Here is a 16,129-nt window from a genome sequence, read left to right on the forward strand (position 1 = left end):
TTTAGAATAAGGCTGTTTGATGTCATTGTTACTTTAGAAATTTGGCTACATGCGATGTTTCTCAAAGGGTGGTTCATGCAACATCAACTCAGGATGATATTTTGAAATGCAAATTCCTGGACCCCATCTCAGAACTGAGAATCTGAAGGTTTGGTGGTCAGAGAATCTACTTTAATCAGCAAGCAACCCAGTTGCTTTATATGCACATAAATAGCCCAATCTTTCAGTTTGTCTTTTTTTTTCATTACCCAGCTTGGTTTTTATTAAAGCACCATAGCTTTAATTAAGTGTATAGTCTGGAATCACAGAACATGGAATCAAATTTTTAATCTACCATTTCTAGATATGTGATTTTAACTTATAAGAGCCTCTGTTTATTCCTTGCTAAAATGAATATAGAATTAATACCTACTAATGTCTTTTTAATTATAAACGCTATCTAGAAGATTTAGTGGGCCTTGCAAAGCAGAAACCAGTGACACTAAAACATTTTAAAGTGTACATATATTTTGAAAGAATTCCAAAACCTGGATAGTACAATTCTGATGAGAAAAGCCATTTGATAAACAGAGCTGGCTTTAGGCAAGATTTAGGTATCTGAGGTGAAGTCAAAAGTTTCTTTTTAATTTCAGAAATTTCATTTCTCCTTTTTCAGCTTCTCTACAATTCCATGTTCCATGGCCAGTGGGGCTTTCTCTCTTTAAGCTACCTTACTTGGAATTAGACAATTAAAATAATTTTTTTAAGCAATCACATAGGCTGGTCACATATGTGCAAACTTGCCAAAGCTTCTGGTTGAAAAGTGAAAAATTCAGATGCCTAGATATTTTCACTTATCCATCAATCTATTTATTCATACAAGATCTATATTACTGAACATCAAGTACTGAGGGTAGAAAAATGAATAAGACATGGCCCATGCTTTTAAGAAAAGTTATCCAAAACTTATAAATTAAGAATTTATAGCACCTTCTTTCAATGCTGGGGCATTGCTCAGCTGTGTTTAATTCTCTAGGAAAATGTGCTTACTATACTAACTTACTTGGGGGTCGAGGCCAAGGATGCTGCTAAAACATCCCACAACAGAGAATTCTCCCTACATCAAATAATTCTCCAGTCCAAAAAAATCAATAGTACTGAAGTTGAGAAACTCTCTAAAGAGATGAAAAGCCACTATCTGGGGAAATCAGGAGACCTTGTCCTTCTTGGCGAGAGCAGTGTCAGTGCAGTTTTAGTGGTTTCTGCAGCGAGCCGATAAGTTGGTAAGAAGCCAGGAAGTGAAGGCTGTGAGTGGAAAATTTTCTCTTATAGTTTTTGATAGTGATGGATGTGAGATACGATAGTAACACGAGTGGAGAGGCAGGGTTTTAGAAAAGACAACGGGTAGTACCAAAATGTTTTAAAGTACTTGAATCAACCAAAATTTTCATTTTTTACTTAGGTGTTTGATGCCTTTTAAGTCATAACTTAAGCCACAGTAGCAATAAATTATTTTGATGAAAGATCTTTACAGATTCTACTTCTTAAAAAGAGGAGAAAAATCATGATACCTAATTATGGTCGTGTCTCCATAATAGCAAATATTTAGCAGAGGAAAATACTGGAAGTGCCTTTATGTCTAAAGTTGGATTCTCAAAATTAAATGCTTTATGAAAAATTTTGAAGCCATTTTCACTCTGTAAAATGTCCATATGTAAATAACTAAATTATTCATATTAGTCTGTTAACAGTCTTTCATTTATGAAATACAGACACCTCCTGAATTGTGTTTCCTGTACAATGTCATTATGTCCAGAAGAAAAGTTCCTCTCAGTACCCTTCTATTTGAGAAATGGGAGGTTTCTGTTACCAAGAGAGAAAGTAAATGTCATTACTGTCAGAATTGTCTTTTTTTGTTTTAAGGAGGATTGGAAGGGTTGTTTTGCTTCATGTGAAGAAGTCAAAGAGCCCCATGGCTGAATGGGTAGTTCCTTTATTGCTAGCAACCTGGCAGAGGCTGTGGCTGGTGGTAAGAGTTTTTTGCATTGGCTGGTAAGCAGACATTGCAGCTGGAGGATGGGTCTCTCTTCTCATTGGACAGTTATCAGCTGCTGCAGCTGGCAAGGTCAAGGTTACTTTTTTTTTTTTTTTAAGTGGAAGCAGCCAAGGCCATAGCACAGATAGATGATTTCCTGACATCAGCAGTTCTGAGTTAGAATTCAAGTGAAAACCATAGAGCATAGTATCCTATGGATTATGAAGGATTTTATGGGGCTACTTAGGAAACAAACCACGATTTATATAGCATGACTTTATGATATGTTCTCAGTTCTGAACAAACCACAATTATTTTCTATTACAATACAAATGACTTGGTCACTTGCTTTATGAGACAAGCTTTCTTCTAAAATCATCATAGTGGTGAATTTCATCTCTTTCTAAATTCACTTCTCTCAATGAGAGTCCAAACATATGTCTTAATTATAAAGATAGGAATACAACTTTTATGAAATAGAAAAAGTTTTAACAAGGGTTGATTAATTAATGTGTCTTTATTGCATCAGAAGAGTGACCATCTTTATAGACTGATTTGCATACCAAGAGGCTGCCTCTATCTACTGAACAATTTCTAGAAAGATATTGTTCCTAGGGGAAAATAACTTTTCTTTGGATAGTCTGAGAACCGTGGGTCTGGAAAACTGCTAACCCCATTTTTTTTCCCAGGAGAACCTTACACAAAATTGACTTGCCATCCAAGTCCTAAATGAAATCTTTTTTTCTAATTTATATATATAATTAAAACTATTCAGTTATTTTAACTAATTTATACATGCATATATTGTAACAATATTTTGTCTAACTGACCAACACTTGACTTTTTTTTCAATCTGCCACAAACAATGAAACTGACCTTGACTTATAAAGCTGACATACATACTGTCAAAGATATCCCTGAACATTTTCTCTCAAGATGAAGAAAGAACGCAGAAGGGAGGGGTAAAGTGACTTTTTGCTATGACTTTGTTGAGTTCCATTTTAGAGAATATCCAAAGCTGTTAACAGGTTGACTTCAGAAACTCAGTGTAATAATGTGACTTACAAAATCTCCTGGAATATCTGAAGAATCTTCATTCCTATCTTTATGTGTCATGGGAAAACTGCTGATAATCATTGACCAAAGTTAGTATCAATCAGGCAATGTATATGCCTTTCTGAACATGACATTGAATAAAAACTTAATTTTTCTAACAAAACAAAATTTTCTTATAAGAATTCTATACTTTAATGAGGTAGTTATATTTTTAACAAATTGATTCAACATTGAATTGCTAAATTATATAACATAAATATTGTTTCTAACCTCTTATACATGTCTTTTAAAAATACCATTTAAGATTCGTTCAGTACAGGAATATTGGGTCAATTATTTTATTGTATTTATGTGATTAATAATTTATTACACTAATTGCTTAGTCTTGTGGAAATAGTTAATAAACTTATCCTCATACCTTTCTCAAAAAAGGCATTTTTCCCTTGGAAGGTCCAATTTAGTCATAGGTATCTTTTCAGAAATTTTGGGAATAATCTTCGTGTGTTCTAAGGATCCCCTAAAATTAAAATAAGCCCAAAACTGTTAATATTAGACACAGGATTATTTTTCCCCAAACTCTATTCCTAGCCTACAGTGAACGTGATAGACCCACCATCATAATTTTATACCCTGTGGTTTAGAGATAATGGCAGACCCCTACAAGGAAGCCCTCCATGGGATAAGTGCTCTGTCTGGAGGTTCAGTTCCCATAGAGGGAGCAGAGAAGGCTGAACCCCAAGTAACTGAAGTAGGAGATGCAGACAGAACACAATGAGAAGTGCTATGATGTACTTACAAAAGGTGCTATGAAGAGTCCCCTTCCAATGTTCCATCATAGGCAGCAAACTCTCACCTGTAATGTAATTTACCTCAGTAGACTGTTGGGAAGATGGAATAAGATAATTCGTATAAAGAATGAAGCAGGAACTGAGTATAAGAGTTAATCAGTCTTTTTGCTGTGGCTGTTGGTTCTCCCTCCAATTTACAGACCTAATTTGGGCAATTCGGAGCTTCAGTTATGCTTGGATGGCTCCTTCCTCCACCAGCTTTGTCATTCAATTTCTTCCTGGATATAAACCACTTAGATAAAAGCCAAGAAATAAAAATAAAACAAACCCCCCTCTCCAACATACACTTGACATACACTTCTCATGTTCCTACCATATAAAAGACAGCAGATTTCTTAATGCTTTCCTCTTGAGTGTACATATACTTTCAAAGAATTTTTTTCAACTATTTATTATATAGAGTATGTGCACTGTGCCAGGCACTGGGGGTACAAAGATCTATACATCCTTGCCTTCAAGATGTTCAGCTCAAGGGCACAACAGTCACTGACCAAGCGGTAATAATAGTGTACATGAGAGCGGGGTGCAGAAAACCAGCAGGGAGGGGGTTTCTACTCATGGAAACTCCTTATCTTTCTGCAGAGTTTTGGCGGGGCCTGGAGGAATTCTTCTTTGGGAGAGAAGGAGAATGTGTAGAGTAGCTGCTCAAGGGATGCAGATTAAACTGGATGAATCGTTTTTTGACACGTGGCAAAGAGTAGGGTATTCCAGACACAGAGAGCAGTCTAAACACAGAGACTGGGGAAATGTGTGATTTATGGAAAGAAAATAAGGTAGTTTGCCTATAGGTGAAGTGAAGGATTGATGTCTGGTGAAAATGGTAGAGAAAAGCTGGAAAAGTAGGTGGGGACAAATTGTGAAGTGCCTGTACACCAGAGGTGTCAGCTGACTGTAATGCTGTGCTAGTTGTGATGAATACAAGTGTCTTCGTTAGGGCTGCTATAAAAAATTACCATAGAATGGCTGGCTTAAATAGCAAACATTTATTTCTCATGGTTCTGGAGGCAGGAAATCAGAGATCATAGTGCCAGAAGGGTTGGATTCTGGTGAGGGTCCTCTTCTGGGTTGCAGACAGATGGCTTCTCACTGTATCCTCACATGGTAGAAAAAGAAAGAGCTCTAGTCTCTTCTTATAAGGGCATTCATCCCATTCTAGAGGGCTCCAGCCTCATAACCTAATTATTTCCCAAAGGTCTCACCTCCAAATACCATTACGTTGGGGATTAGGGCTTAAATATAATGAATTTTGGAGGAACACAAACATTCAGTCCATGAAAAACAGCATCTCTGAGATTCCTAGTGATTTTTTTTTCCCTTCAGACATTCCTTTGAGACCACATTCCTAGTAGAGATAGGTAGAATAATTCCTTCTTTTTTATGTCATCCCTACAACAGCACCTGGCGAATATAGCTCGTCTCTTTACTTTTTAGTTTTAACTTTACCAAAGATCAATGGCCACTGCTCTGTGAGTTTCTACCTCACAGATAATTTTTACTGATCAAGAAACAGAATCAAGGGGAACAGGTGTTAGTTACATAGGCATACAGAAAGAGTCCAGCTATTTTACCCCACTCCCTGAACTTGAAGAACACGTCTGTACCAGCTGACATCTTTCTTTTGGAGCAGAGGGTTGGTAAAGCCCTGTTCTCAGCCCACACTCCACGTTTTTATTGCAGACCTCTTCTGTGCTGTGTGCTAAGGATGCAGCCGTGAACAACTCAGTGGACTCCTGGACAAGCTTAAATCTCAAGGTGCTTCAAGCTTCTTTTAAGTGTTATTGAAGAGACAGTAAAGTTTCTTTTGGAAAGAAATCTCATTAAAAGAGATCACCCTGCTAGACAGGTTTATATTATGTTGTATTTTTTAAATAAAGCAAACATTAGCATTATATTGTAATATCTTTGTAAGCCATAACAAAGTGTGAATGAAAGTGGTTCTTAGGAGTGTTTATAGTTTCAGATCTTAGAGGCTAAGTATTAGTCTGCTGCCTTCCAAAATATAACTTAGTTTTAATAAAATGATGTGGCTAGACTTACTTATTCTTCAATGCAGCTTGCTTAAAGCTCAGAAAACGTTTTATGGTCTTCAAGATCCTGTAGAATCTCCATTAGTAAATAGTTTTGTATGGACTGTGAAATTAGCCTTCTGATTCTTTAGAGTTCTTTTGCTTGTTTTGTTTTTTGATAAATAGGAATGCATCCGTTTTTAATTCCATTCAGCACATTGGTAGGGAATTTAGTACTCAAGACTGTTTACTGCAAGCCTAAATTTAAAGCTCAAAGTGAGGACAATACAGAAGAGAGTGAATGTGCAGTTTTTAAGAGTTCATTTGGCAGAATTTTATTTTCATTATACAAACCACAGAAAGCGAAGCTGGGTAAAATCTCGAATGTTGGGCATCTGAGAAGATAGTGGTTTTCGCCCAAAGGCAATTCTGAATGGTGGTGGGGTTGAGGGGAGGACGGAGAGGCTGGGGATTTAGCTCACTAAAAGAGAAAGTGAGTTAAAGTGAACTTAGGATAACTTGATTAGTAAGTGATGCAAGACGTACACGTTTGGCTCTGTCCTACGGAGGGTTCAAGGTTGTGTATAGAAAGGGGCACATAAGAAGGGTGAAACTAGGGCAGGGGGGTGGGTTTGGGGCGGGAAAGAACCGAAGGGAGGGTGGGTTTCGGGAGCGGCAGTGATGGGAGAAAGCGCGCTGGACGCAGGAAGCGCGCGCCGAGCCTCCCGCCGGGCCGGGCGCGCTGGCCCTGAGCCAGGGCGCGGTGGTCGAGGGGGGGAGACGAGCTCTGAGGGAGTCGGCTCCCGGGCAGCAAAGTCCGGTGCGGGCCGAGGCGCCCGGCGGAGCGCACTTGTCTCCGTTTGTAAAAGGTGCTCGGGGAGCCCGCCCCGGTGAGTTGACCGACCGGCGAGAAGAGGCGGGAACCGCGGGGCGAGCGGCGCGGGCTCCTCCCCCGGCGCCTCGGCTATTTGGGTCAGGACGAGGCGGCCGCGGCGCCGGACCTCTGGACCCGCTGGCTCCAGGACTACTGTCCGCCCGCCGCTTCGCTCCCAGCCACCCCGTCGGCAGGTCCCCGGTGTCCGACAGCAGAGAGGCCGGCGCGGCGAGAACTCGCGCTGCGCAGGTGGGCAGTGGGCACCTCGGCTGTCCCGGGTGGGATGCGGCCGAGGATCGAGAGGGCACTTCCGGCGGCGGCCACCGCACTTCCGGGTCGTGCGGGCGTCCTCTAGGCGTCCGCAAGCCTGGGGGCATCCTCCTCAGGGCGGTAGAGCGGGCTTGCAGCAGTTTACACTGGCGCAACCCTCGCCCAGCCGGTGCCTGGGAAGTTTCAACCCCGGAGGTCGCCAGTATTTACGCGTGGGCGCCCGGCGTGGGGTGCGTGAGGAGCGGGCAGGGTACTACCTCGGCCTGTCGGGTCCCTGCAAACGCCGATGAGTTTCTGCCGGAGACACTTGCTCGCTTCTCACTTGGGCTCCCTGGGTCTTTCTTACCTTTGAAACTTCAGCAAACGTTTTTGTTTTGTTTTGCTTTGTTTTGATCAGATTCTCCACCTATTTTACACAAAATGAAGGCTAGATTTTCAGTGGGACAAACATTTGCAAATAAGCCAAACATCAGGGAGCCCTAAATGAAAAAGAAATTATAAAATAGGAAAAAAAAATGAAAACCGAAAGAAATATGAGTATTAGAATTCACTTAGAAAGTATCAAGTTATCCAGGTCGCTGTGGAGAATCTAATCGCTAATTCAAGGTCTCAGAGCAATTCCCTTGGGAAACTTAAAACTCAGGGTCGTTTATAGCCCATATTGTGCCTTTACCCTTGCAAAAATTTTCATCCATCTTCCGAGTTTCTCAGAGTTCTATATTTTATGTATTTCCTCCTACGAATCTGCTGATGAATTAAGTGAATATATAAGCTAAATATTGCTGAAAGCATTGTAAGTAACTTGCTAAAGCATAATTTCCATTTCTAAACATTAATTTTAATTAAAACTAGAACATGAAAATTAAATGTTTTCTGAAGTTGATGTTTTATGACGGGTTCTACAAAGGAATTTTAATGCAGAAATTTCAGTAGAGTCAACATTTTGATGATTTACTATTTCAGCAAAATTCTTAATTCTCATCTCTGCAAACAACCTTTAATTATGTATTACCCATTAATTTTAGATGCCAATAGTTTATAATAAAATAATGTCTATTATTTTACATTATTATTAGCACCTTACAAATTGAAATGTGACAGGAATAATACTTAGTATCTGATTATCTAGTATATATATATATGTATTTTTTTTAAACCAAGAATCAATCTTTCTTTCATCCTTCCTTCCTTCTCTCTCTCCCTCCCTCTCTCTCTCCTTCTTTCTTTCTTTCTTTATGCCATGGGATCTTACTTCCCTGACCAGGGATTTACCAGGGCCCCAACAGTGAAAGCACTGAGTCCTAACTACTGGACCACTAGGGAATTCCCTAGTCAATATATTTTTAAATTACTGTGTTTTTATACTAAAGTGCAAGTGTCTACTACTAATGTGATAATTAAATGTATTAAAGTTATGTAAATGATGTAATATAACCTTTGAAATTATACTGCAGGCAAGCAGGTGTTCTGATTTTTTTTTTTTTTTTTTTTTAGGTGTTCTGATTTTTAATGAGTGGCATTTTGCAAATTATTGGCTTAGAAGCACATTCATTTTATACTGATATAAAACTCAAACATAGCTTGAGCTATTATTCTCTAATTGTGATTATTTAAAACAAATACCTTCTCCATTGATTTTAGTTTTTTTCCCAGTTGATTTTCTCAGTTCTGAAGTCATATTTCAATATGGTAGTTCTATTTTTAGCTATTTAAGGAACCTCCGTACTGTTCTCCATAGTGGCTGTATCAATTTACATTCCCACCAACAGTGTAGGAGGGTTCCCTTTTCTCCATACCCTCTCCAGCATTTATTGTTTGTAGATTTTTTAATGATGACCATTCTGACCGGTGTGAGGTGATACCTCATTGTGGTTTCGATTTGCATTGCTCTAATGATCCCTGATGTTGAGCAGCTTTTCATGTGCCTGTTGGCCATCTGTATGTCTTCTTTGGAGAAAGGTCTGCTTAGGTCTTCTGCCCATTTTTGGATTGGGTTGTTTGTTTTTTTAATATTGAGTTGTATGAGCTGTTTGTATATTTTGGAGCTTAATCCTTTGTCAGTGGCTTCGTTTGCAAATATTTTCTCCCATTCTGGAAGTTGTCTTTTCGTCTTTTTTATGGTTTCCTTTGCTGTGACAACTGTGGCTCTTTATTATAACACTGCTTTATAAACTTAGGACCCTTACAACAGTATGTTCTCTTTCCCTTCCCAGCCTTTGGGCTATTGTTGTCCTACTTTCTTACTTCTACATATGATAAAAACCTCATGATATGTTATTGTCATTTTTGCTGTAATAAGCAAATATTTTATGAATAAATCTTAAAATGAGAAAAATGACTTATATTTTGCCACATGTTTGCCACTACTGGTGCTCTTCATCCTTTGTATAGATCCAAGTTTCTATGTGTTATTTTCCTTCTGCCTGAAGAACCTCTGTTAGCATTTCTTGTAGTGAAGGGCTGCTGGTAATGGATTCTCTCAACTTTTCTTTGTTTAAAAAATTCATTATTTTACCCTCATTTTTGAAAAGTATTTTACTGGGTGTAGAAATGCAAGTTGACAGTTTCTTTCGATACTTTAAAGAGGTCACTCTGTTGTTTTCTTGCTTGAATAGTTTCTGAGGTGATGCCTTGGAGACAGTGTCTGCTGTAATCTTATCTTTTTTTCTCTGTACATAATATGTCTTTTTTTCCCATCACTGGCTGCTTTTCACATTTCTTTATCACTGGTTTTCAGCATTTTAATAATGTTTTGCCATGGTTTGGTTTTCTTAATTTATTCTTCTTGGATTATGTTGACCTTCTTGGATCTCTGGGTTTATAGATTTTGTCCAACTTGGAATTTCTTTGGCCATTTTTCCTTCAAATTTTTTTGTTACCCCTCCTTTTCTTCCCTTTAATTATATATGTTTTAGACTGCTTGATATTACCCTATAGGCTCTACTTGGTTTTCTGTTTGTTTGTTTTTTAGTCTTTTTTAAAAATCTGTGTGCTTCATTTTGGATGCTGTCTTAGTCCATTTGGACTCCTATAACAAAATCCTGTAGACTGGGTGGCTTATATAAAACAGAAATTTATTTCTCATCATTCTGGAGGCTAAGAAATCCAAGATCAAGGCGCTGGCAGATTCACTGTATTGTGGGGGCCTGCTTCCTGGTTCATAGCTGGCACCTTCTTGCTGTAACTTTATGTCGTGGAAGAAACAAGGGATCTCTCTGGGGTCTCTTTATAAGGGCCCTAATCCTATTTATGAGGGCTCTGCCTCCTAAAGGGACTCCATCCAATACTATCACCTTGGGGATTAGGATTTCAACATATGAATTTGGGGGGACACAAATATTTAGTCTATAGCAGATGGTTTCTATTGTTATGTCTTTGGGTTTGCTGATATATTTTTTTTCCTGTAGTGTTTCTCTGCTGTTAATCTCATTTAGTAAAATTTTATTTTATTTTTTTTTTATTTTATTTTTTTTTTTTTGCGGTACGCGGGCCTCTCACTGTTGTGGCCTCTCCCGTTGCGGAGCAACAGGCTCCGGACGCGCAGGCTCAGTGGCCATGGCTCACGGGCCCAGCCGCTCCGCGGCATGTGGGATCCTCCCACACTGGGGCACGAACCCGTGTCCCCTGCATCGGCAGGCGGACTCTCAACCACTGCGCCACCAGGGAAGCCCCAGTTATTTTATTTTTTATCTTTAGAGGTTCTATATGGTTCTACTTAATGCCTTCTATAACTTTCCTCGTCATGTTTATGTTTTCCTTTAGCATATTTTTAATATTTATATTAAATAATGAACGTAATGTCTGTAATAGTTGTTTTAAAACCCTTATCTGCTAATTATATCACCTCTGTCATTTTCCTGCATTTTTACATGTCTAGTAATTTTTGATTAGATGGTCAACATTGTGATTTTATGTTGTTGAGTTCTGGATTTTTCCTATTCCTGTAAAGAGTGTTGGACTTTCTACTGAAGGCAGTTAAATTACTTGTGAATCAGTTTGATCCTTTGAAGGCTCTTTTTTTTTTTTTTTTTTTTTTGCGGTACGCAGGCCTCTCACTGTTGTGGCCTCTCCCGTTGCGGAGCACAGGCTCCGGACGCGCAGGCTCCGTGGCCATGGCTCACGAGCCCAGCCACTCCTCGGCATGTGGGACCTTCCTGGACCGGGGCACGAACCTGTGTCCCCTGCATTGGCAGGCGGACTCTCAACCACTGCGCCACCAGGGAAGCCCTGAAGGCTCATTTTTAATCTATTTTAGAGCAGGTGTAAATAGCCTTAACTCTAGTGTTAATTTACCTGCATTAGCAAGCCATTACCCTTCTGAAGCCTCTACTGAAAGTCTCAAGTAACTCATACACACTCTACACTCTGGATGGTAAACACTTGAACACTTACCAGTTCTGTGTAATCTTTAGGAATAGTTCAGCGTACAGCTTCCTGGTAATTGTTCTTTCCCTTGAAATTGTTTTTTGCCTGGCTCAGTGGGGTTTCACTCTATGCATGGTATTGATTGGTATTCAATTAAAGGTGCAAGGAGAGGGACTTCCCTGGTGGTCCAGTGGCTAAGACTCCACATTCCCAATGCAGGGGACCCAGGTTCAATCCCTGGTCAGGGAACTAGATCCCACATGCATGCCACAACTAAGAGTTTGCATGTCACAACTAAAGATTCCATAGGCTGCAACTAAAAGGACACCACATGCCGCAACTAATGATCCTACATGCCACAACTAAAGATCCGGCATGCCACAACCAAGATCCCACGTGCTGCAACTAAGACCTGGTGCAGCCGAAATAAATAAATAAAAATTTTTAAAAATTAAAAAAAAAAAAAGACTCAAGAATAGCCCTATGCGTATTTCTGGAACTCTTTCTCTGCATAACTCCCTCATCTTCAGTACTAAGTGGGCACAAATTCTGGGTGCTTCAGTTTCTCTGAACTCTGATCTCTTTTCAACTCAGTGAGATTACCAGGCTCTGTTTGGTTTTCCCTTCCCTGTGCCATAGTCCAGAAATTGCCTCCAACTGGAAACCTGGGGAGATCATAGTATTTTCCTCTTTGTTTCCCTTTTATCAGGGATTAAGGGTGGCAGTGCTATAATAATTTGCTCCTTGAGAAAGTGTCAGGAAAAACAAACCGAAATATTTGCAAATTTAATTTCGTAACAGACAGTTTACCATTATTTGTATCATTTCTCCCAAGTTGCAAACAAAATTTAATACAGGTGTTTACCTGTTTATAAAATAGGGGAAATTGATGGGAAAACAATTTTGGAAACTTCAAAGTCTGTATAAAAGCCTTATTATATTTTACTCTCATTACAAAAGTTTATCCTTGTATTTATATACTCATTGCCATTTTAAAGTCTCAGAAGGAAAGGGGGATTTATATTATTGTTTTCCTTTAGTGGCCTTCTTTAAGAACAGTGATAAGCAATAAAACTAGTGAAGAGTGGATGAAGTAAAGAAAGATTATGGTGCATTTTGTCAAAGTAGCTAAGTTTATATGCAACAAGTTTATGTTTATATGGAAGTTTATAAGTTTATATGGAAGCTTAGGCCTGTGTAGCCCAAAGCTTGGGTCTTTGATGCAAAATGGTGAAAGTTCAGAAGGAGAAAGGAGTCAAAGAAATTACTTTTTTGTTACTTTAAAAATAAGTGAACATTTGAAAGAAAATAAAAACATTAAGACCTCAGACAGAAATAGAAATGTAAGAAGCAGAAGAATTCCAGGTCAGAAGAAAGGAGGTAAAGCCTGCACATACATTAGCATCTCTGCTTTCCATGTTGAATAAAAGAGATGAGGTGGTTACAAACTTGCCACAACTCTTTGTATATTTTATATCTCAAAGCCCATTTTAAAATGTTTATCACTCTAAATTGGAGTACAAAATGTTAACTAGATGCCAAGGAAGAGCTTTTTCTTGGACTTTCCTTAAAGATTAGATAAAACCCAGACATTAGCACACTAGTTAATTTTATACAAATAAAAGGTTCAGACACAGTTAAGCATAATTTGAATTCTTAAATAGTTTTTTCAGAAATTTATAATGATGCTTTTACCTCTATCATACCCTTTAAAAATATATGGTAAAGAGTAAATTTCAGATCAGAAGTAGAATACAAATTCTGAATTACAGTTGATACTTTACACTGGTTGTCAGTAATATCCATACAGGTAGTATTTCTATTCAGCCACGTACATTATAGAGGCAATTACTCATAGTTTATTTTAGTTTGTGATTTATCAAGTGTTATTAAATTTTTTTGTGATGAGGTAGACTTGGTTTTTGTTGATTGAAAAAGCCCTAATATTTTTGTCTTGGGAAAGACAGAAACAATGTTCATTTACATTTATACTTTTAATTTTAGAAACAAAAACCAGGAAATGCCTCGTTCCACAAACAAAGAAATGATACTTGGCATCATGGTGGGAACTACTGGAATCAGCTTGCTGCTTCTCTGGTACCACAAGGTTCGTAAACCAAGGACAGCAATGGATTTACCTAAATTTCTTTCTCTGGGTAATTCACTTGATTTGATGCCTTTGCAAGATGAAATGCCTAATGGCCAAGGAACAACAGCGATCTTTCAAGGAAGGCAACTTCAGATATTGGAGAAGTTAAATGAATTACTGACAAATATGGAAGAACTCAAGGAGGAAATCAGAGTTCTTAAAGAAGCCATTCCAAAGCTGGAGGAATATATCCAAGGTGAACTTGGAGGGAAGATAACTGTTCACAAGATAAGTCCTCAGCACAGAGCTAGAAAAAGAAGGCTTGTCACAGTTCAAAGTTCAGCAACAAGTAATAGTTCAGAGGAAGCAGAAAGTGAAGGAGGGTAAGATTCTTTAAGATGTTTCCCATGTTGAATTGATTATTTATTGCATTATTGCTATTACTTAGGTACTTTCATTATACATTCCCAGTCATATATTCTGTTACTAAGAAGGCATAAAAAGGAGTGATTATTTTGTCTCATGTTACAATTAAAACCCTATTCCATAGAGGTCAGTATTTTAGTTTAGACCTCAATGACAAAAAGAATGTAACTTACTCTAGTGCTAGGTGGCATCACATGAGTATTGAGGAAGACAGTGATTGTTTGCCAAAATGTGTAACCTGTTTTTATATGTGGCCACTGTGTGACCCCTTGCATAAGGACTGTCCAAAAAGTACTAATAAAACTTTCTGTGATGATGGAAATGGTCTAAATCTGTGCTGCCCAATATGGTAGCCAGTAGCCACATGTGGCTATCAAGCACTTGAAATGTAGCTAGTGAAACTGAGGAGCTGAATTTTTAATCTCATTTCATTGTAACTAATTTAAAATTAGCCACATGGGACTAATGGCTACTGAATTGGGCAGTGCAGACCTAAAAAGATTTCAGAATGTACAAGTGACTCAGTTTCATCCTTGCATGGGTAATTCATTGAATTCTACAATCAAGAACATAAATAATGTTCTTTAGGGGAAAAACAAATGATTTATGAAAAAAGGACTTGTGCCTGACTAGTGTTTCTAAGGAGTAAAATAGGCAAGTAAATAAAGACGCACCAGTGAATGTAGCATAGCCTGAAATTCTTTAAGGCAGGGACCCTATGTTTTCGTCATCGTATTCCTAACACCTATTATTGTGCCTCCCACTGAGTAGATGCCAGTAACTATTTCTTGAATTAATGAGTGATCTGCTAAATAACTATAGAATCAGAAGAAGGAGAGGGGATCTGGAAAGAGGAAACAAAGTGTAGGGATTTAAGGGTGATGTAAATGGTTGATGAGGTCTTTGAGATCAATGCTAGGACTGGAATTACTTAGCATCTTCATATAGAACTGGAGAAATAACTTATGAAAAATCTTTCAGAGAGAGAAGAGCCACAAATGCTAGATCTAGATAACAAGAAGGTCTTAAAAATTTGTGTTCCTGAACAACAGGAAAAGTTGTAGACTGGTTTTAAAATAGGCAATGAAATGGTTTTTGTTTGTTTGTTTTAATTTTTATTTATTTATTTCTGGCTGCGTTTGGTCTTCATTGCTAGACGCAGGCTTTCTCTAGTTGTGGTGAGCGGGGGCTGCTCTTCGTTGCGGTGCGTGGGCTTCTTATTGCGGTGGCTTCTCTTGTTGTGGAGCACGGGCTCTAGGTGCATGGGCTTCAGTAGTTGTGGCACGCGGGCTCAATAGTTGTGGCTCACAGGCTCTAGAGCATAGGCTCAGTAGTCGTGGCGCATGGGCTTAGTTGCTCCATGGCATGTGGAATCTTCCTGGACCAGGGCTCGAACCCATGTCCCCTGCATTGGCAGGCAGATTCTTAACCACTGCACCACCAGGGAAGTCCGGGCAATGAAATGTTTAAAAGGAATCTAAAATAGTTCTAAATAATTTAGAACTGTAACTCAGAAAAGACACTTGTTAATTATTATGGGTATAGAGAACAGCAGCTTAGGACTCTGATAATGATAAAAATCCAACCATAACATTGCGCATCATTGAGAGTTACTGAAGACAAACCGATGGTTATCTTACGTTATGTAGATCTGTGGTGTTTCCTCACCAGGAGTCCTATGTGCAGTTTTGGCAATCACATCTTAGAAGGGACATAGTGGAACTAAAGGCTAGCCAGAGAAGATCTGCTAGACTGAGGGAAGAGATGGCAGCCCTGATGAAGGAGCTTAGGCCAAAAGGATCAATGGCCCTTAATCTTAAAAGACCCTGGTTAAGCTGAGCACAGGCTTGCTCAAGAAATTCTAGTATTCTAGAAAGACAGGCAACCTTTGATAAGATTAGGATAAGTTTAGGACAAATGAAAAGAAGATAATTATGGGACTTAATTAATTTCGAGTAATGGTGTAGACATAAATTTTTTTATGTGGGTTCAAGAGGGATTTGTGAAATCTATGAAGAGTAGTCACATACCGCTAAAAACAACTAGACATATCAAAACTTTAAGGTTGATGTCAAGTAAGACATCCCCTTCTCTTGCTTGATCCTGGGTGCCTTTGTTGGCAAGAGTACGAGAGTAGATGTACTAGAGCCCTAATAATGGACTAGACAATAATGGACAATG

At 38.7% G+C, this 16,129-nt stretch overlaps 1 protein-coding gene across 4 annotated transcripts in view; it reads left to right on the forward strand.

Moving 5' to 3' along the window:
- Nucleotides 1-6,309: 6,309 nt before the first annotated feature.
- RMDN2 (regulator of microtubule dynamics 2) overlaps nucleotides 6,310-16,129 on the forward strand; it is a 69,150-nt gene continuing 59,330 nt past the window's right edge. Inside the window, exons 1-2 of one of the 4 annotated variants that reach the window (XM_032653649.1) lie at nucleotides 6,310-6,450; nucleotides 13,438-13,905. In XM_032653649.1, the coding sequence (XP_032509540.1) occupies nucleotides 13,454-13,905 (452 nt within the window). In that variant the 5' untranslated portion in view covers nucleotides 6,310-6,450; nucleotides 13,438-13,453. Of the gene's footprint in view, nucleotides 6,451-6,842; nucleotides 7,048-7,762; nucleotides 7,862-13,437; nucleotides 13,906-16,129 lie in introns of those variants that run through there. The other 3 variants (XM_032653652.1, XM_032653651.1, XM_032653648.1) reach the window with 3 other exon arrangements.

Source organism: Phocoena sinus, chromosome 13 (genome assembly GCF_008692025.1).
Source record: "Phocoena sinus isolate mPhoSin1 chromosome 13, mPhoSin1.pri, whole genome shotgun sequence".
NCBI classification, from domain to species: Eukaryota; Metazoa; Chordata; class Mammalia; order Artiodactyla; family Phocoenidae; genus Phocoena; species Phocoena sinus.